Raw genomic sequence first — 20690 nt, forward strand, 5'->3', positions numbered from 1 at the left:
TCATTGGTCTAAACCAATAAAGCAGCCTATAAATGGGACAGATAAAGAGATCAAAATGAGATCGGTGGGGGGATTAACATCTGAGTATGTAAACATATAGAGCGGCACAACACAAAGTAGTGGACAACCCCCTTCATAATCATCTCTAGCTCGTGCATATGTTATATGAACAAAGCCCCCGGATAACTCCTTTAACATTTTACATTTATGTGAATCTGCCCTTTTATGTAACAGCATACTAAAAGCCACACATAAAAAGGTGGAACCTACAATAAAAGTTCTAAAAGAAAAGTGAAAATAGAAGATAACCTCTGGAGGAATGCTGTCATCAGAGTCGGAACTGTCATCAAATCCACCATCATCCAAATTCATCTGTAGTAGTTGGTCAATAGTGGCGTCCACTGCTCCATTGTTAGCCCTCAATACACACTCAATGATGTCATATTCCATGTTAGGAAACATTGTCTTAAAATCCTCCATAGCCTGGTTAAATTCCAATCTGCGCACAGGTCGGCTGTTGTTAAGTTCCTGAGTAGAAGAGCTTCCTCTTGCGCTCCCATTGCTGTTGCTTCTACGGAACAGACTTGTCATTTTTGAGAACTTTTTTTGAAAAATGTTTATAACTTAGAGACGCTCAACCACGGAAGACAAATTGTGAGCTTGGCACATGGTTTCCTGTCAAGAGGTTATATTAGCCTCTTGGCCATTAGAAGGACATGGGTACCTCCAAATCATAAGCAACCCTTCTTGGCCCTTGCACAGTTGTATGCGCTTACAGGAAGTCCTAAAACTGGTGTCTGTGGATACAAAATATCTATGATTAAAATAGAATATCATACAAGATAAGTTATTATACATGTGGACTTTCCATAAGATTTCAATTAACAGAGCTGCACATATGCCTCTCTGTTGTACTTAAAACTAAACTAAATTATGTTTCCACATAATAGTGAAGGAATCTGTAAAACTGCCGATTAAAAATGCACAAACTGAGATCCATGAAACAACGCCATGTATTTGAATGTGGGCTGCCACCAAGTGTAAATGGCTCTCATCCCCACCAGCTATTACTCCATGTGAATGAGGATTATGCTACTCTACAGATCCTCGAGGAAGAAAATTTGGATCCACTTATTTAGATGCGTCAGCCTACAATGTACAACCAGAGTGGCTTCAGGTAGAATTACATAAGGCAAAAAAAAAAAAAAACCATAAAACAATTTTTTATCTTCACTGGTGACAAAATGTTGCACTTTATGCATCCATAATTAGGTACTAGTTCTTATACACAGGAGGTACAGCCCCAACCTAAACAACTGTGGCTATAGATATGCATAAATCCAACATGCACATGTTCATGATAATAGTATTAATAGGTATCACAAACAAAAGAAAATAATAAACTTACTTTACAAAATTAATTATTTTTGTTAATTGTGTTTGCTGTATTCTACCATACAAACTCATTATAATCTTACTATTCTTCTTTGCATTCATTCTTAGAGCATCCCTAGTCCTTCCTTACATCATATATTCCCACCAAGTTTTCTCGCAGACTCAGACAACAGATGGGATCAGTTAAACATAAATAATTGCCTGCCTACTTCCAGCAGTGTGTTCCACATAACCATGCTGTGTCTGATAAGTGCTGGCATAGATTGTCAAAGCCTTTGGCAAGTAAAACCCTGAATTTCTTTTTAGAACGCAAAAATAAGTCTGACTGCTATAAATAGAAATTGATCGTTTAAATCTGCAAGTTCCAAAAAGTCAACAGCCACATTCAAATATTATATTTACTTATTTATACATACACTCACGTGTATTGGAACCCCTTTTGAAAAAGTTAACGTGAAACGCGCGTCAGGGGTCTTCCACCCGGTCCTGTGCAGCATACAGCCACTATGGGTAAGCACTTTATATAGTCTTTCATAGCTTTACTTCGTTCATTTGTGAGGTAGGATATGGGGGTGATTATATGGTACCAGTATGGTTTGATGTTATTTAACCCACCATTACATCTTTGGGGTTCAAATATACCAGAAATGAAGGCTGTGTGGCACTCCTATTATGGGTGAGTAAATAGGATTCCACTCCAGAATAAGTAAAAAGACGAATTTGGTGCTCCAAAGTGCCAAATTCATCTTTTCACTTACAAAAATACCTGCTCCTTGGACTAATTCTAACAATTATTATAGGTCATCTGTATATATGAAAATTTACCCTAAACTTCATACATTGGTCTATACACAACTTGGGTTGTTTTTATGGATGTCCAAAATAACCTCGTCTCATTTTACTATTGTTACACGATTCTTTGCTATATGTTGATTTTCTATTGCAATAAATTAAATTTTATATTGAATTCAGTGTTACAATTTTGGTAGAATATATGTACAAAACTCTTTTTTTGGTAGAATATACGTACATATAGATAGTTATGAAGATCAGGCACCTTATTGTATACATAATGTTAAAGGGAACCTTTCAGCAGGATTTTGCTAAGTAAACTACAGGCATCGTCATGTTGGGGCTGCTGCACTGATTAAAATGATACCCGAGGTGAAGAAGTCAGTCTTGTGTTTCAGAGAGGGACTGTAGGCAGGGTCTTTCCTTGGTGCTCTAGGCCAGGGTTCCCCAACTCCAGTCCTCAAGGCCCACCAACAGATCATGTTTTCAGGATTTCCTTAGTATTGCACAGGTGATAATTCCATCACCTGCACAGGCAATAATTCCATCACCTGTGCAATACTAAGGAAATCCTGAAAACATGACCTGTTGGTGGGCCTTGAGGACTGGAGTTGGGGAACACTGCTCTAGGCCTTATCAGCAAGAAAAAACCTGGCCACAGGCCCGCCCCAAAGCACAAACATATTCCTCATCATAGAGACAGCCAGACACAGAGACAGATAGACAGCCAGAGACAGTCTCTCTCTCGGTCTCTGGCTGTTTCTCTGGTTGTCTGTCTCTCGGTCTCTGGCTGTTTCTTTCTATCCATCTCTCTGGCTGTCTATCTGTCTCTGGCTGTCTGATCTATCTGTCTCTCTCTCTCTGGCTGTCTGTCTCTCTGTCTTTGGCTGTCTTTCTGGCTGTCTCGGCTCTGGAAGTCTCTTATCAGTCTCTGGCTGTCTCTCTGGCTATCTGTTTCTATCTGTCTCTCTGTCTCTGGCTGGCTATCTGTCTCTATGATGAGGAACATGTTTGTGCTTCGGGGCAGGCCTGTGGGCAGGTCTTATCTTGGTTTTTCTGGCCTAGAGAACTAGGATAAGACCCTGCCTACAGTCCCTCCCCGAAGCACGGGAATCTTATTCATTCAAAACTGCAAACACTGATTACACAAGAACCACAAGATGTATTTCTTCACCACAGGTATCATTTTAATCAGTGCAACAGCCCCAACATGACACTGCCAGTAGTTTACTTAGCAAAGTCCTGCTGACAGGTTCTCTTAAAGGTAATCTGTCACTAGATTTTTGCTATGTTATCCGAGAACAGCATGATGTAGGGTTTAGAGACCCTGATTTCCACAATGTGTCCCTTTCTAGGCTGCTTTGTGCAGTTTTAATAACATCACTGGCTTCTCTGCTGCAGATGCTGAGCTTTATATAACCCTGTCCACACAACTGATTAGTAGCTTTCTGCATACACTGTACATTGGCAGAAAGCTGCTAAATCAGTGGTGGGGGCAGGCTTACTACACATCGTAAAACAACTAGTCCTCTAGTGATAATCTCCTGCTGATAAAACACTAATTTTATTGAAACGACACACAGCCCAGTAAGTGACATCACTGGAATCAAAGTCTCTGCCCCTACATCATGCTGCTCTCAGATTACATATCAAAACCTGCTGATGGATTCCCATTAGAGGATACTTACCACAAACACTAATCTTTATTTACTGCTACTAATAATATATCAATGTGATTAACAATATCTAATTAACAAATAGCTCCAAAAGGCATGTCAGATTTATCTTTCCATTAAATGCGCCTACAGACTTCAAAGATGGTGCGCTTAGTTCATGTAATGACTGTATATGTGTGCAAGTGTTAAAATCTACGAAATACACCCATAATTCACTTTCTGGTTGCTGCAGCTCTAAAACAAAAAGCCTCACAAAGGCGGCCAACTAACCGTAGTGTTACAAAGAGAACACAAGAGCAAACAGATGCAGGCAGGCTTTCAGCATGCTTTCTCAGTCATCTTGAGCTCAGGTTGCCGGGCAACAAAGAGCAACTGGCGCAATAAACACAATGGCACATTTCAGTAGAAAATAGCAGGCATACATTCATAAAATAGATTAATGGTCTAAAGCAGCGTGTAACACAAGATATTTCTCTGATGCATATGAGGTGTCCGTTAACTGTTAAAAAAATAAGACTGCTTCTCTTTTTTTAAGATGGCTTGCCCACGATACACAGCAGCATTCTTTCATGAAGTCACCAGAAAGCCTAAGGAAGCAAAGGACTGTCTTGTCACTTAGCGGACAGAGAGACCGGGTAGAGGAGTGGATGGAAAGAAAAGTGGACACTAACACAACAAATAACAAGAACAATGACTCTCGGTATGGGAACATGAATGAACCAAGGGTTACACGCTGTGACTGTACAGAAGTCGACATGGGTTTGATCAATTTTGGAAATAATGGTTGACCATACAGCAACAGTGATTTTTCCAACAATTTTGGAATTTTCCACAATCCACATAAATAATAATGACTACTTGTTTTAGTTGGAAAAAGTAAAAGTAGATATAAAAAGTATAAAAGGTGAACCGCAATAAAGCATCTGCGCCATTTGAAAGCATACCAGCAGAAACACCGTTTTAATACGAAAAAAAACACTATACCTACAGTGAAGCATGGTGGAGGCAGCATCATGATTTTGAGCTGTTTCTCAGCAGTTAAAACTGGGGCTTTAGTCAAGGTGGAGGGAATTCCGAACAACTCAAAATATAAATCAATTTTGCATCAAAATCATAAGGCCTCTGCTGAAAACCTGAAGATCATGAGGAATTTCACCTTATAGCATGAAAACGACCCTAAGCAAACCTCCAAATCAACAAAAGAATGTCTTTGCAACAACAAGATGATCAGAATTTTGAAATGGCCCAGCCAGAATACAGTCCTAAATCCAATTAAAAATCTGTGGGTTGACCTGAAGAGAGCTGAATACAGGAGCTGCCCTACCAATCTCACAGATTTCGAGCTCTGTAGAAAGGAATAGTGGGCAAAGATTGCAAATTCTAGATGTGCTATGCTGATAGACTCCTACCCAAAAAGCCTGAATGCCGTCAGAAATTCAAATGATATTTCAATACAGTATTAGTTGTGCATATTTATGCAACAACATTATTTTAGGTCTTTAATTTTCTTTTTAAACCTAAAAAGATTTGTTTATTTTTCAATTGAATTGTATGGCCAAAGCCTGGCATTTTAACAATAGAGTGTGTGGACTTTTTTATCCACTGTACTTATATATGGTGGTATTACCAGGGTACGTTTCGTACTATAACATAATTATGATCTTCCCCATGTAATTGATCTTAGGTTTTTACGTGTATCACTATACAGTGGCATGTAAAAGTTTGGGCACCCCTGGTTAAAATTACTATTATTGTGAACAGTTAAAGGGATTTTCTCACGAACAAAAGTTCATTTTAAAAATTGGCTGTATCTGACCGTGTACGGAACATACCACATCTCCTGGGCAGGGGGGGGACGCAAAAGATAATACAGACATTACATCAGCATTAAACAATATTTTACTTCCCAAAATTAATCCTCTGCGATCCTCTGCTGTAATGTCTGTATAGTCTTTTGTTTCCTCCCCTGCCCAGGAGATGTGGTATATTCCGTACACGGTCAGACACAGCCAATTTTTAAAATGAACTTCTGTTCGAGGTAAAACCCCTTTAAGCAACTAGAAGATGAAACGTTCTCTAAAAGGGTTAAAGTTTAAGATGACACATTTCCTGTAGTTTAGACAAAAAAAATTATATATACAGTGGGTATGGAAAGTATTCAGACCCCTTTAAATGTTTCACTCTTTGTTTCATTGCAGCCATTTGGTAAATTCTAAAAAGTTAATTTTCTTCTCATTAAAGTACACTCTGCACCCCATCTTGACTAAAAAAAAAAAACAGAAATGGCAAACAGGCAAAAACGCTGCAGAAACGCTTAAAAACCGCATGGTAGAATGTCTGCCATGTTCCCAATGATAATCCACATGTGCTGTGCACATACTGCGGAAATGTCCGCTGCGGATTATCATTGTGGAAAAAAAAGCATCTGTACTTGCGTAATTGGCGCGTTCTAATGTGCGGATGGTACCCGGGTGTAGAGGACAGGAGACCCTCCTCCACACCCAGGTACCCTAAAAGCTGTAAAAAAAAGAATAAAATAAAAAATAAATATATACTTACCTTCTGGCGGCCCGTGGTGCGCTCCTCCTTGCTTCCCGGCACTTCGCGATGGAATGAAGGACCTGCGCTGACGTCAGTCATGTGACGGATCACGCGACGCTGACGTCGGCAGGTCCTTCAATCCACCGCTGCCGGCAGCCGGGACCGAGCGAAGCAAGACAGCGCGGGCCATCGGAGGGTAAGCATATATTTCTTTTTTGACATTCTCTCGGTCACACTATATAAATCTATGCTGTTTGCATGGATTTATATAGTGTGACCAAGTTGTCAAGCACTTTCCAAGTGATGCTAAAATCGCTTGGAAAGCGTTGGTCAACCAGCATGCAGAAATGCATGTGAATAACGCTTCATTTCCGCATGTCCCTGGCAGGAAAACGCATGTACAATCCGCATGTACAATCCCCATGTACAATCCGCATGTGCAATCCGCATGTGCAATCCGCATGTGCAATCCGCATGTGCAATCCGCATGCGTTTTTTTCTGCCAGGGAGATGCAGAAACGCTCAGGAAAAATCCTGAGCATTTCTGCATCGTGGGCACATAGCCTTAAAAAAGAAAAACTGAAATATAACATGGTCATAAGTATTCAGATCCTTTGCTCGGACACTCATATTTAAGTTACATGCTGTCCATTTCCTTGTCATCCTCCTTGAGAAGGTTCTACTCCTTCATTGGAGTCCAGCTGTGTTTAATTAAACTGATAGGACTTGATTTGGAAAGGCACACACCTGTCAATATAAGACCTCACAGCTCACAGCGCATGTCAGACCAAATGAGAATCATGAGCTCAAAAGGAACTGCCCAAGGAGCTCAGAGACAGAATTGTGGCAAGGCACAGATCTGGCCAAGGTTACAAAAGAATTTCTGCAGTACTCAAGGTTCCTAAGAGTACAGTGGCCTCCATAATCCTTAAATGGAAGAAGTTTGGGACCATCAAAAGTCTTCCTAGACCTGGCCGTCTAGCAAAACTGAGCAATCGTGGGAGAAGAGCCTTGGTGAGAGAGGTAAAGAAGAATACCAAGATCACAGTGGCTGAGCTCCAGAGATGCAGTAGGGAGATGGGAGAAAGTTCCACAAAGTCAACTATCACAGCAGCCCTCCACCAGTCAGGCCTTTATCTGGCAGATTGGCCCAACGGAAGCCTCTCCTCAGTGCAAGACATATGAAAGCCCACATAGAGTTTGCTCAAAAACACATGAAGGACTCCCAGACTATGGGAAATAAGATTCTCTGGTCTGATGAGACGAAGATAGAGCTTTTTGGTGATAATGCTAAGCGATATGTGTGGAGAAAACCAGGCACTGCTCATCACCTGCCCAATACAATCCCAACAGTGAAACATGGTGGTGGCAGCATCATGCTATGGGTGTGTTTTTCAGCTGCAGGGACAGGACGACTGGTTGCAATTGAAGGAAACATGAATGCAGCTAAGTACAGAGATATCCTGGATGAAAACCTCTTCAAGAGTGCTCTGGACCCAGACTTGGCCGAGGGTTCACCTTCCAACAAGACAAGGACCCTAAGCACACAGCTAAAATAACAAATGAGTGGCTTCAGAACAACTCTGTGACCATTTTTGACTGGCCCAGCCAGAGCCCTGACCTAAACCCAATTGAGCATCTCTGGAGAGACCTGAAAATGGCTGTCCACCAACGTTCACCATTCAACCTGACGGAACTGGAGAGAATCTGCAAGGAAGAATGACAGAGGATCCCCAAATCCAGGTGTGGAAAACTTGCATCATTCCCAAGAAGACTCATGGCTGTACTAGCTCAACAAGGTGCTTCTACTCAATACTGAGCAAAGGGTCTGAATACTTATGACGATGTGATATTTCAGTTTTTCTTTTTTTAATAAATTTGCAAAAATTTCTACATTTATTTTTTTTCAGTCAAGATGGGGTGCAGAGTGTACATTAATGAGAAAAAAAATAACTTTTTAGAATTTACCAAATGGCTGCAATGAAACAAAGAGTGAAAATTTTAAAGGGGTCTGAATACTTTCCGTACCCACTGTGTATATATAATACATGCACTACCGTTCAAAAGTTTGGGGTAATTTAGAAATGTCATTATTTTTGAAAGAAAAGCCCATTTTTTTTCAATGAAGCTAACATTAAATGAATCAGAAATACACTCTATACATTGTTAATGTGGTAAATGACTATTGTAGCTGCAAACGTCTAGTTTTTTTTTTTTGCAATATCTACATAGGTGTATAGAGGGTCGTTTTCAACAACCACCACTCCAGTGTTTTAATGGTACATTGTGTTTGCTAATTGTATAAGAAGGCTAATGGATGTTTAAAAAACCCTAGAAAACCCTTGCACAAGTATGTTAGTCCAGCTGAAAACGGTTTGGCTGATTTGAGAAGCTATAAAATTGACCTTCCTTTGAGCTAGTTGAGAATCTGGAGCATTATGTTTGTTCTATGAAACTCTCAAAATGGCCAGAAAAAGAGAAATTTCATGTGTGGCACCCCAGGGGTCTGGTTTCCACAGTAATAGCAGTATTACGTCTGTGAGCAGGTGGGAGGTCTCCTGGGCAGGAATCCTAAGCATGCCACACCTCCTGCCCAGTCCTGGGAGGGGAAGAACTTCCCCTACATAAACTGGGGCTGAGGCAGGGTTAGAGAGAGGAGTTCCAGACAGAGACGGAGTCTGGTCTGGACACGCAGAAACAGGGACAGATAGACATCAGGAGCTCTGTAGGAGCCAAGGAGAAGCGCCAGGGGCTGGAGCTGTGCAGAGCTCGCCCTGGGAGAAGGTACTAAAACCGGACACAGGAGTCCGAGGCTGTGGGGACTAAGATATACCCAGCAGCAGAATCCATCCGGCAGGGGATTCCAGGTCCTCTGGCCATAAAAGCCCGGAGGCTCAGTCACAACGAAGGGACCAGCACCGCCATCCCGGAGCGGAGGCTAACAGGAGGCCCCAGGTCACCAGCCATACGGGTGAGCACCACACGGTATACCCAGGGACGTGGGCTACTTGTAACCGCCGAAAGCAGGGTAGCCAGGAAGGGTACAGACTAACGGGAAGGCCTACAACTCCACCTGGCCAGGGGAACTCCGGCTTACTCGCAGACTAACCAGGCCCCAACTACTAGCCAGTACTCCCGGGGGAATTTGCCTTGTACCATCAGTAAAGGCCCTGAACTGTACCCTCGCGTCTCCGTGCTTCCTTGTCGCACCGTTAGTGCTGGGACATCCACACCATCACTCCCAACATCACCCACATCCGCTGCCCTGAGGCCATACCTCTCCCGTTGGGGGTTATATCAACATTGCTGCACACCTATACCACCGGCCTCAGCGGTCTGCCTTGCAGCGGCGGTTTCATAACCGCATTCAACGGGTGGCGTAGTCGGACACTAATACCATCATACCAATAACTGCCACTTAGTTTGACCACCCTGGGCGCGGACCGGGTCACCGCCACACGAAGACTACTACCCCCATCGGATCCGGCTCCGGGTATCCCCCGCGCGCACGCGCGCCGCACTACAGCACTGGCCCAGGGGGTGAGTCAACTTTGGCGTAGTCGGCAGGATTACGTGCCCGCAACCACCGGGTACTGCGTGCCTGAAAAAAGAGACTTTTATACTTACCTGTGGTGAAGTTTCTTGCCGTCCGGAGTCGTTTCCCGCCATCTGGAGCCGATTCCCGCCATCCGACGCCATCTTCTGCCTTCTTCCCGCCATCCGTGGAGTTTTCCCGCCATTGGACGCCATCCTGAGGGCGCCGCGCGGGAAGAAGAGGGGCGTGGACTCCGAAAGCCCGCGAGAACTGAAGCCCCGCCTCACGTCCGGACGTTGCGTAAGGTCCTGGAAGGAGCCCAGCAGACGCCGACGTCACAGGAGCGCGACGGAAGGTTCTCAACCCTGACGATCCACTGCGGAGCCGCGGCCTACGGAAGAGGATCATCGCAAGGTAGGCCACGGTCCACTAGGGGGGAGGAGGATGTCGGATACGGAGGAGAGCTTCACCGCCACAGCCGCCGCCAGCGCCACCGCTGCTGCGGTCATGCCTTTCACCATGCCCTATATCCCGGGGGCAGCCTGGCTACCCCAGTACTCAGGGGAGTCACATACCCTAAATGACTTCAGAGAAAGGCTGGATAGCCTCTTCCAGGTGTATCCCCTCACGGAGGCGCAAAAAGTGAGCATCCTGGTGGCCCAATTAATTGGGGCAGCCCAAAGGGAGGTAAAGTCCTGGCCACCTGGGAGGAAGAGGACTGTCAGAGACATACTAACCCGGCTGAAAGACACATTTGACACCCGCACCTCAGCCGAAATAAAACTAACATTTTATGGGTGCAAACAACAGGCACATGAGAGTATAAGAGACTATGCTCTAAACCTACAAGAGGCCCTGAGAGCCATTAAGCAGGCAGACCCTGACAGCGTGGGAAATGAAGATAAGCTGTTGACTGAACAATTCATTGAGGGTCTACTGTGCAATGCCCACCGAACCCAGTTGCGGGCAATGGCCTTACAGGACCCTGACCTGGACTTTGCACAGTTCAAGGACAGAGCCATCCGGGTGCTCCGAGAACCGGCACCAGGTGGCGCTGTGACCCACAGGCGCCCTGCTATCACTTATCACCAGGAGACGGCGCCCTTGTCTGCAGGGCCTGTGGGAGTTGATGCGCAGGCTTCAAACAGTGACCCGGCTACAGACCTGCACCATCAGGTCCAAGAGCTAACTAAAAGCGTTGCCGCGCTAACCCGAACTGTGCAGTCTTTACAGGTTTCTACTGCAGGGAAGATCGAGCTGGCATCCGGACCGGAGGACATCCCGTGGCGCCGACCCAGGAGGACCCCACCGGCCAGAGGAAGACCCAGCGATCGATACAACGAGGACGGACGACCTATTTGCCGCCGCTGCAATCAACCCGGACATGTGGCAAAGTACTGTCATTTAAACGGGCACAACCTGGGGTAGAGGGCCAACCCCCAGGCATAAGACCATCAGGCCCATCAAACTGGCGTGATAAATACGTAGGGGGACGTTCAATCTTGCCTGTGGTACTGGATGGCATTCCTATGAGTGCCCTACTAGACACTGGGTCACAGGTCACCACCATCCCGTACGTGCTCTTCAAGCAGTACTGGAATGATTCGGACATAACCCGCTACCCAGACGACGACCTGAGTATCATCGCCAGCAATGGTCAGCCCGTGCCGCAGGTGGGATTCAAGGAGGTGACCATTAAAATCGGTAAAGTCGAACTGGCGGCACAAGGACTGATTATAGTGGACATAGACCGTCATGAGAGTCACCCTAGAATCACCCTGGGAACCAATGTAATTGAAAATTGTCTTGCAGAGGTGATTCTCATTTTACAGCAGGTTGCCAAGAACGCCAGTTCCGGCCAGCAGCGTGTGCTCCAAAAAGAGATCCGGGCACTGATGAAGCGGCAACAGGTGGAACTATCTGGTGGTGAGATAGGTAGCGTGAGAATGTGTGACCCGTTCCCTATTGCCATGCCCCCAAAAAGTGAGATGATGATTTGGTGCCGGGCAGCTATTGGTCTAAGAGGTAGAGACTACCAAGCAATGGTAGAACCCGTCTACTCAGACAGTAGGCCCACCATTTTGACAGCACGGGGGGTGGTCGATGTACGCCATGGGAGGGTGCCCGTTCGCATCATAAATATCGGTGAGAGAGAAGTACACCTGCCCCGGTATGCCACGCTAGCTAAATTGTTCACCATAAACCAGAATTCTGTACAGGCCGTGGAACCCTTGCCTCCATCTCAACCAGAGGAAGGTAACGGCTCTAAGAAACCAGTGGAGGACTGGTGTCAGCAACTACATCTGGGTACTGACTCCACTCCCTCACACCAGAAACAAGGAGTCTATCGGGTGGTTCAAGAGTACGAGAGAGTGTTTAGTAAACACCCGTTAGACTTCGGGCGAGTAAAGGGGGTAGAACACCACATCCCCACGGGAGACCATCCTCCCATAAAGGAGAGATACCGACCCGTACCCCCTGCACACTACCAACACGCCAAGGGGATGCTTAGAGACATGAAGGAGGCTGGGGTAATCAGGGACAGCTGTAGCCCCTGGGCAGCTCCACTAGTCTTAGTGAAAAAGAAGGACAACACTATGAGAATGTGTGTAGACTACAGGAAGGTCAACCGTATCACACACAAAGATGCGTACCCGTTACCAAGGATAGAAGAGTCCTTAGCTGCATTAAAATCTGCTAACTTCTTCTCTACTTTGGATCTCACTAGCGGGTACTGGCAGGTTCCTGTAGCAGAGGCAGACCGGGAGAAGACCGCATTCACCACCCCGATGGGTCTCAGCGAATTTAACTGTATGCCGTTCGGGCTCTGCAACGCACCAGGAACCTTCCAACGGTTGATGGAATGCTGTCTGGGACACCGGAACTTCGAGACGGTCCTGTTATACCTGGACGATGTCATCGTCTATTCCAAGACCTACGAGGACCACCTGAAACACCTGGCAGAAGTGTTCGAAGCTCTGGCAAACTACGGCCTAAAGGTGAAACCCTCCAAGTGTCACCTCCTGAAACCAAAGGTGCAATACCTGGGACACGTGGTGAGTGCTGACGGAGTGGCTCCTGACCCTGATAAGATCACCGTGATTAAGGACTGGCCAAGACCCTCCAGCATAAAGGAAGTGCGGCAGTTCCTCGGGTTGGTAGGCTACTACCGAAGATTCATTCCCGGTTTCACCAAAATGGCAGCCCCTATGCAGGACCTCCTGATAGGTCAATCTCGAAAAGCCAAAAACCAGAAGCCGCCCTTCAGGTGGGAAAAGCTGGAAGAGGAGTCCTTTTGCCAGCTGAAGATGGCCCTCACGGGGGATGAAATCCTGGCATATCCAGACTACAGCCAGCCCTTTATCCTCCACACGGACGCAAGTAACATCGGGCTAGGAGCCGTGCTGTCCCAGATCCAGCAAGGAAAAGAACGAGTAATCGCTTACGCTAGCCGAAAGCTACGACCCACCGAGAGGAACCCTGAGAATTATAGCTCATTCAAGCTGGAGTTCCTGGCAGTAGTGTGGGCAGTGACCGAACGTTTCAAGCATTACCTTGCCTCCTCCAAATTCATCGTGTACACGGATAACAACCCGTTGACACACCTGGACACTGCAAGGCTCGGTGCTCTGGAACAGAGATGGATGGCTCGCCTGTCCAACTTTGAATTCACCATCAAATACCGGGCAGGACGCTCAAATGCCAACGCGGATGCCCTGTCTAGAATGCCGAACTTACCGGACGTAGGGGAAGATCCAGAAGATCTGGAAGAAGTTGAGCTCCCTGCGTTCCAACGTCATGGGATTACCCTGTATTCCCACCGTGTGAAGGACAGGCGCTCCGCGACGTTCAATCCCTTGCCCCACTACAACTGGGCGGAGACGCAAGACAGTGATCCTGCAGTCCGTCTGGTGAAGGAAATGCTGACCCAAGCCGATGCCAGTCTGGACCCAGACGCCCCAGAAGAGACTAAGCAACTGTGGAAGGAGAAAAGTAGGCTGTTCCTCTACAGGGAGAAGTTGTGCCGGAGAATGGTTAACTCTCGAACACATGAGTTGACCTGGCAGGTAGTGGTCCCCAGACGAGACGCGGCTATGATTCTGGAGGCGTACCACAACGGAGCAGGACATTTCGGGTGGAAGAAGCTGGAGTTCTTGTTGCGTGAACGGTTCTACTGGGTAGGCATGAGAGGAGCCATCGAGAGGTGGTGCAGAGACTGTGGACCGTGCCACCTAAGAAGGAAGGACCGTGCCAGCCAGAAGACTCCCTTGCAGCCCATCATCACCCGACAGCCACTGGAACTGGTAGCCCTGGACCATGTGAAACTGGCTCCAAGCAGATCTGGGTATGTCTACGCCCTCACAATCGTAGATCATTACTCCCGGTTCCTGGTGGTGGTCCCGGTCAAGGACTTAACGGCTCAAACAGCAGCTAGAGCCTTCCAGCAGCACTTCTGCCGTCCACACGGGTACCCGGACCAAGTGCTGACAGACCAAGGGCCAGCCTTCGAAGCGGAAGTCTTCCAGGAGTTCTGCAACCTGTATGGCTGCACGAAGATAAGAACAACGCTCTATCACCCACAGACTAATGGACTCTGCGAGAAGATGAACCAGGTGGTGATAGACCTCCTGAAAACATTGCCCCTGGAAGAACGCAGTCTGTGGCCTGAGAAGCTGCCTGATCTGGTGGACCTATACAACCACATCCCTGTAGGTTCTACCAACTGTACCCCGGCTTACCTAATGAGAGCGAGGCCTGGTAAGCTGCCTATCGACCTGGATATGGGAGTCCTGACGCCCGAGGACACCTCGCCAGAGGCAGACTGGGATACAGGACGGCAGCAGCAGTATCGGAAAGTGCAGGAGAGCGTGGAGTGAAGTCTGTCTCAAGCTAGAGAAAGGCAAGAGAGGGCTTATAATCAGTATGCTCCCGCTGTTCCCCTGGTACCTGGAGAGCAGGTCTTGAAGAGGAAAAGACGGCTCCACAAGTTGGACGACCAGTGGGAGAAGGACCCGTACACCGTACTGCCATCAAGCCATGAGAACCCAAAGATTTGCGTGATCAGTAAGGATGGAGGAGAAACCACAGCCGTTGTCTCCAGAGACCACCTGAAGAAGTGTCCCGAGCAGCTGCAAAACCCTGAAGAAGAAGATCAAGAAAACCCTCGACCCGCAGAGGAAAGGGAAGAAATGATCAGGACTGTACTCGGAGACTTCCCCCGGTCTTGGACACAAGTAAACGGTGCTGTCGTGGTACCCGTCCTCACCTTTCTCCAGCCGGTCCCGCAAGTGCCTACAGAGGAACCAGTAGAGCTGGAAGAGCAGCCGGCCCAAGAGGCAGAAGAGTCCACGCCAGCAGTACAGGAGGATCAACCCTCTGCTAGTAGTGAGCCTGCCGTGCCCCTAGTGAGCCAAAGAGTGCGCAGAAAGCTGCCCAGCCTGCCCATAACACCTCCTACACCCTGTAGTGCAGGACCAGTTAGTGAGCTCCGTAGGTCCACTAGGGTTACCAGAGGCTCCCTGTTCTTTGGTGAAATGGACACCCTTATTGCTTCCCGGTTACGGACACGCCGTGACCATCTCATATATTTAATTGTTATTGTTTATACCCCGTTATGTTTTAAAAAAAATATGTTTAGTCCGGGAGTACTAAATTTCACTAGGGGGGAATGTGGCACCCCAGGGGTCTGGTTTCCACAGTAATAGCAGTATTACGTCTGTGAGCAGGTGGGAGGTCTCCTGGGCAGGAATCCTAAGCATGCCACACCTCCTGCCCAGTCCTGGGAGGGGAAGAACTTCCCCTACATAAACTGGGGCTGAGGCAGGGTTAGAGAGAGGAGTTCCAGACAGAGACGGAGTCTGGTCTGGACACGCAGAAACAGGGACAGATAGACATCAGGAGCTCTGTAGGAGCCAAGGAGAAGCGCCAAGGGCTGGAGCTGTGCAGAGCTCGCCCTGGGAGAAGGTACTAAAACCGGACACAGGAGTCCGAGGCTGTGGGGACTAAGATATACCCAGCAGCAGAATCCATCCGGCAGGGGATTCCAGGTCCTCTGGCCATAAAAGCCCGGAGGCTCAGTCACAACGAAGGGACCAGCACCGCCATCCCGGAGCGGAGGCTAACAGGAGGCCCCAGGTCACCAGCCATATGGGTGAGCACCACACGGTATACCCAGGGACGTGGGCTACTTGTAACCGCCGAAAGCAGGGTAGCCAGGAAGGGTACAGACTAACGGGAAGGCCTACAACTCCACCTGGCCAGGGGAACTCCGGCTTACTCGCAGACTAACCAGGCCCCAACTACTAGCCAGTACTCCCGGGGGAATTTGCCTTGTACCATCAGTAAAGGCCCTGAACTGTACCCTCGCGTCTCCGTGCTTCCTTGTCGCACCGTTAGTGCTGGGACATCCACACCATCACTCCCAACATCACCCACATCCGCTGCCCTGAGGCCATACCTCTCCCGTTGGGGGTTATATCAACATTGCTGCACACCTAAACCACCGGCCTCAGCGGTCTGCCCTGCAGCGGCGGTTTCATAACCGCATTCAACGGGTGGCGTAGTCGGACACTAATACCATCATACCAATAACTGCCACTTAGTTTGACCACCCTGGGCGCGGACCGGGTCACCGCCACACGAAGACTACTACCCCCATCGGATCCGGCTCCGGGTATCCCCCGCGCGCCGCACTACAGCACTGGCCCAGGGGGTGAGTCACATGTGAAACTCGACAGTCTATTCTTGTTCTTAGAACTGAAGGCTATTCCATGCTAGAGATTGCTAAGAAACTGAAGATTTCCTACAACGGTGTGCACTACTCCCTTCAGAGGAGAGCACAAACAGGCTCTAACCAGAGTAGAAAGAGAAGTGGGAGGACGCGCTGCACAACTGAGCAACAAGACAAGTACATTAGAGTCTCTAGTTTGAGAAATAGACGCCTCACAGCTCCTCAACTGGCAGCTTCATTAAATAGTACACGCAAAACGCCATTGTCAACATTACAGTGAAGAGGCGACTCCGGGATGCTGGCCTTCAGGGCAAAGTGGCAAAGAAGAAGCCATATCTGAGACTGGCTAATAAAAGGAAAAGATTAATATGGGCAAAAGACATTGGACAGAGGAAGATTGGAAAAAAGTTTTATGGACAGACGAATCAAAGTTTGAGGTGTTTGGATCACACAGAAGAACATTTGTGAGACGCAGAACAACTGAAAAGATGCTGGAAGAGTGCCTGACGCCATCTGTCAAGCATGGTGGAGGTAATGTGATGGTCTGGGGTTGCTTTGGTGCTGGTAAAGTGGGAGATTTGTACAAGGTAAATGGGATTTTGAATAAGGAAGGCCATCATTCCATTTTGCAACGCCATGCCATACCCTGTGGACAGCGCTTGATTAGAGCCAATTTCATCCTACAACAGGACAATGCCCCAAAGCAGGCATCTTGTATTCTATCTGTAATGGAGTGGCCAGCGCATTCACCAGATGTCAACCCCATTGAGCTGTTGTGGGAGGAGCTTGACCGTATGGTACGCAAAAAGTGCCCATCAAGCCAATCCAACTTGTGGGGTGGGCTTCAGGAAGCATGGGGGGAAATTTCTCAAGATTACCTCAGCAAATTAACAGCTAGAATGCCAAAGGTCTGCAATGCTGTAATTGCTGCAAAGGGAGCATTCTCTGACGAAAGCAAAGTTTGAAGGAGAAAATTATTCTTTCAAATAAAAATCATTATTTCTAGCCTTGTCAATGATTGGACTATATTTTCTATTCATTTTGCAACTCACTTGATAAATAAAAGTATGAGTTTTCATGGAAAACAGAAAATTGTCTGGGTGACCCCAACCTTTTGAACGGTAGTGTGTATATACATAATTATTTATTTTTTATTATTTATTTATTTTTGTTGTCATTTTTTACATTGTAAACATTACAAAAAGGAAAATGGGCTGATGCAAAAGTTTGGGAATCCTAGGAGATTTGTGTGTGCAAAGAACTTTGACCAAGGTTCCAGACCTTAATTAGCTTGTAAGGGTTATGGCTTGTCCACTATCATTATTAGAAAAGGCCAGGTGATGCAAATTTCCCAGCTTTATACAAACCCAGCCTCCTCTAACCTTGTGCCAAAAACAGCAGCCATGGGTACTTCTAATTCATGGGTGGGGAACCTCAGGCCTGCGGGCCGTTTACGGCCCTCGATGAAATTTTATCCAGCCCCCTGGTAGATTCCCGGGGACCGCAGTGCTTGGGTCGGCAAATGCTTTTTGATGGCCGCCAGTCTTTTAATTTCCTCTTGTTCTGTGAGCATGCATTGCACAAGCAGTGTTCACTATTGAATGCTGAGGCGCGTGCAATGAAAGATTACATCTTGACACCAGTGGCAGCATCAGCACGTACTTTGAGGATGGAGATAGCACACAATTTGTGCGGATCCCGAAGGATGGTATAAATATCCAAATGGCCCTTGGCAGAAATAAGGTTCAACTCCCCTGTTCTAAGCAGCTGCCAAGCGCTCTGAAAATGAAAATGGTGGAGGCCCACAAAGCTGGAAAAGGGTATAAGAAGATAGCAAAGCATTTTCAAGTTGCCCTTTCCTCAGTTCGAAATGTAATTAAGAAATCGCAGTTAATAGGAACAATGAGGTCAAGATAAGGTTTGGAAGACCAAGTAAAATTTCAGTGAGAGCTGCTCGTAGGATTGCTAGAGAAGCAAATCAGAACCCTCGCTTGACTGCAAAAGACCTTCAGAAAGTTTTAGCAGACTCTGGAGTTGTGGTACATTGTTCTACTGTTCAGAGACACATGCACAAATATGGCCTTCTTGGAAGAGTCATCAGAAGAAAACCTCTCCTGCGTCCTCACCATAAATGTCAGAAGTATGCAAAGCAATATCTTATCAAGCCTGATGCATTTTGTAAACACGTCCTGTGGACCGATGAGGTTAAAATATTACGCTTTGGCCACAATGTGAAGAAAAAAGGGCACCGAATTTCAGGAAAAGAACATCTCGCCAACCATTAAGCATGGGGGTGGATCAATCATGCTTTGGTGTTGTGTTGCAGCCAATGGCACGGGGAACATTTCACAGGTAGAGGGAAGAACGGATTCAATGAAATTTCAACAAATTCTTGATGGTGTTATGTATGCATCTGTAAAAAAAGCTGAAGTTGAAAAGAGGATGGCTTCTACAAATGGATATAGATCCTAAACACATGTCAAAATCCACAATAAACTACCTCAAAAGGCGCAAGCTGAAGGTTTTACAAAGGCCCTCACAGTCCCTTGATCTGAACATCATTAAAAATCTGTGGCTAGACCTCAAAGTAGCAGTGCATGCAAGACAACCCGGCAATCTCACAGAACTGGAAGAATTTTCCAAGGAAGAATGGATGAAAATCCTCCAAAAACAAGAATTGAAAGACTCTTGGCTGGCTACAAAAAGCGTTTACAAGCTGTGATACCTGAAAAAGGGGATGCTACTAGGTACTAACCATGCAGGGTGCCCAAACTTTTGCATCAACCCATTTTCCTTTTTGTAATTTTTAAAATGTGATTTGCATAAAATACCAAGGAAATGTGGCATCTTTAACTTTAGCCCTTTTAGAGATAATTTTCTCTTCAACTTGCTTTTCACAATAACAGTAATTTTGACTAGGGATGCCCAAACTTTTACATGCCACTGTACGCCCTCTTTACTTCCATCTGCTATTAGGATCAGACTAATTGATTGTGTTATTATCTTGCAAAGTGTAAAATATGATATTGCTAGAGGATATAGGAACTATAGGTGTAGTTTAAATTATTTTATGCTCATATCATGACTTTCTTTTTAGCTGTTTGTTTTTTTGTTTGTTTTTTTAGGCTGAGTTCACACGATGCGTATTTAATGCGTTTCCATGGCGTTTTTGCAGTTGCGGAAACGCATGAAAAACGCATGGTAGAAGGGCAGCAATGTTCCCCAATTGAAATCCGCATGTGCTGTGCCCATGATGCGGATTTTTCCGCAGCATGTCAATTAATTTTGCGTAAACGCGGCGTTTTCGCCGCCATTGACTTGCATTAGAAAGCGCCAATTCCGCAAGACTGCATTTGTACTTGCGTTATTGGCGCGTTCTAATGTGCGGATGGTACCCGGGTGTGGAGAAGAGGAGAGTCTCCTCCACACCCAGGTACCATTAAAAAAGCTGTAAAACAAGAATAAAATAAAAAATATATATATATACTTACCATCTGTCGGCCCGCGCTGCGCTCCTGCTTGGTTCCCGGCACTTGCAGTGAGTTGAAGGACCTGCGCTGACGTCAGAGTCATGTGACGGGTCTTTCAATTCAAAGTTGCCGGGAGAACGGAGTGTAAAGCAGGACAGTGCGGGCCATCGGAGGTAAGTATATACATTCTCTCGGGTCACACTATATAAATCCATGCTGTTTGCATGGATTTATATAGTGTGACCTAGTTGTCAAGCACTTTCCTGGTGATGCTCAAATCGCCTGGAAAGCGCTTGTCAATCTGCATGCGGAAACGCATGTGAATCCGCATGTATTCTGCAGGAAAAACGCATGCACAATCTGCATGCGCTTTTTCTGCCAGGGAGATGCAGAAATGATGCAGAAATTTTCTGCTTCATTTCTGCATCGTGTGCACATACCCTTAATCTGAACTTTGCTGAAAAAAAATTAATCTGTTTTGGTATTTTTCAAGACCAAATAATTTTTATTTTTGTGGACCTGTGTGAGGGTTTGTTTCTTTGCATGCCAAT

At 46.4% G+C, this 20690-nt stretch overlaps 1 protein-coding gene across 4 annotated transcripts in view; it reads right to left on the reverse strand.

Moving 5' to 3' along the window:
- CUEDC1 (CUE domain containing 1) overlaps positions 1 to 20690 on the reverse strand; it is a 169553-nt gene that overhangs the window by 102930 nt on the left and 45933 nt on the right. For all 4 annotated transcript variants that reach the window (XM_073666679.1, XM_073666676.1, XM_073666677.1 and 1 more), the window contains one exon: positions 310 to 797. In XM_073666679.1, the coding sequence (XP_073522780.1) occupies positions 310 to 591 (282 nt within the window). In that variant the 5' untranslated portion in view covers positions 592 to 797. The remainder of the gene's footprint in view (positions 1 to 309; positions 798 to 20690) is intronic.

The sequence above is a fragment of the Phyllobates terribilis genome, unplaced genomic scaffold, assembly GCF_046119375.1.
Source record: "Phyllobates terribilis strain yellow unplaced genomic scaffold, ASM4611937v1 Scaffold_2__4_contigs__length_985480577, whole genome shotgun sequence".
In the NCBI taxonomy this organism is placed as follows: Eukaryota; Metazoa; Chordata; class Amphibia; order Anura; family Dendrobatidae; genus Phyllobates; species Phyllobates terribilis.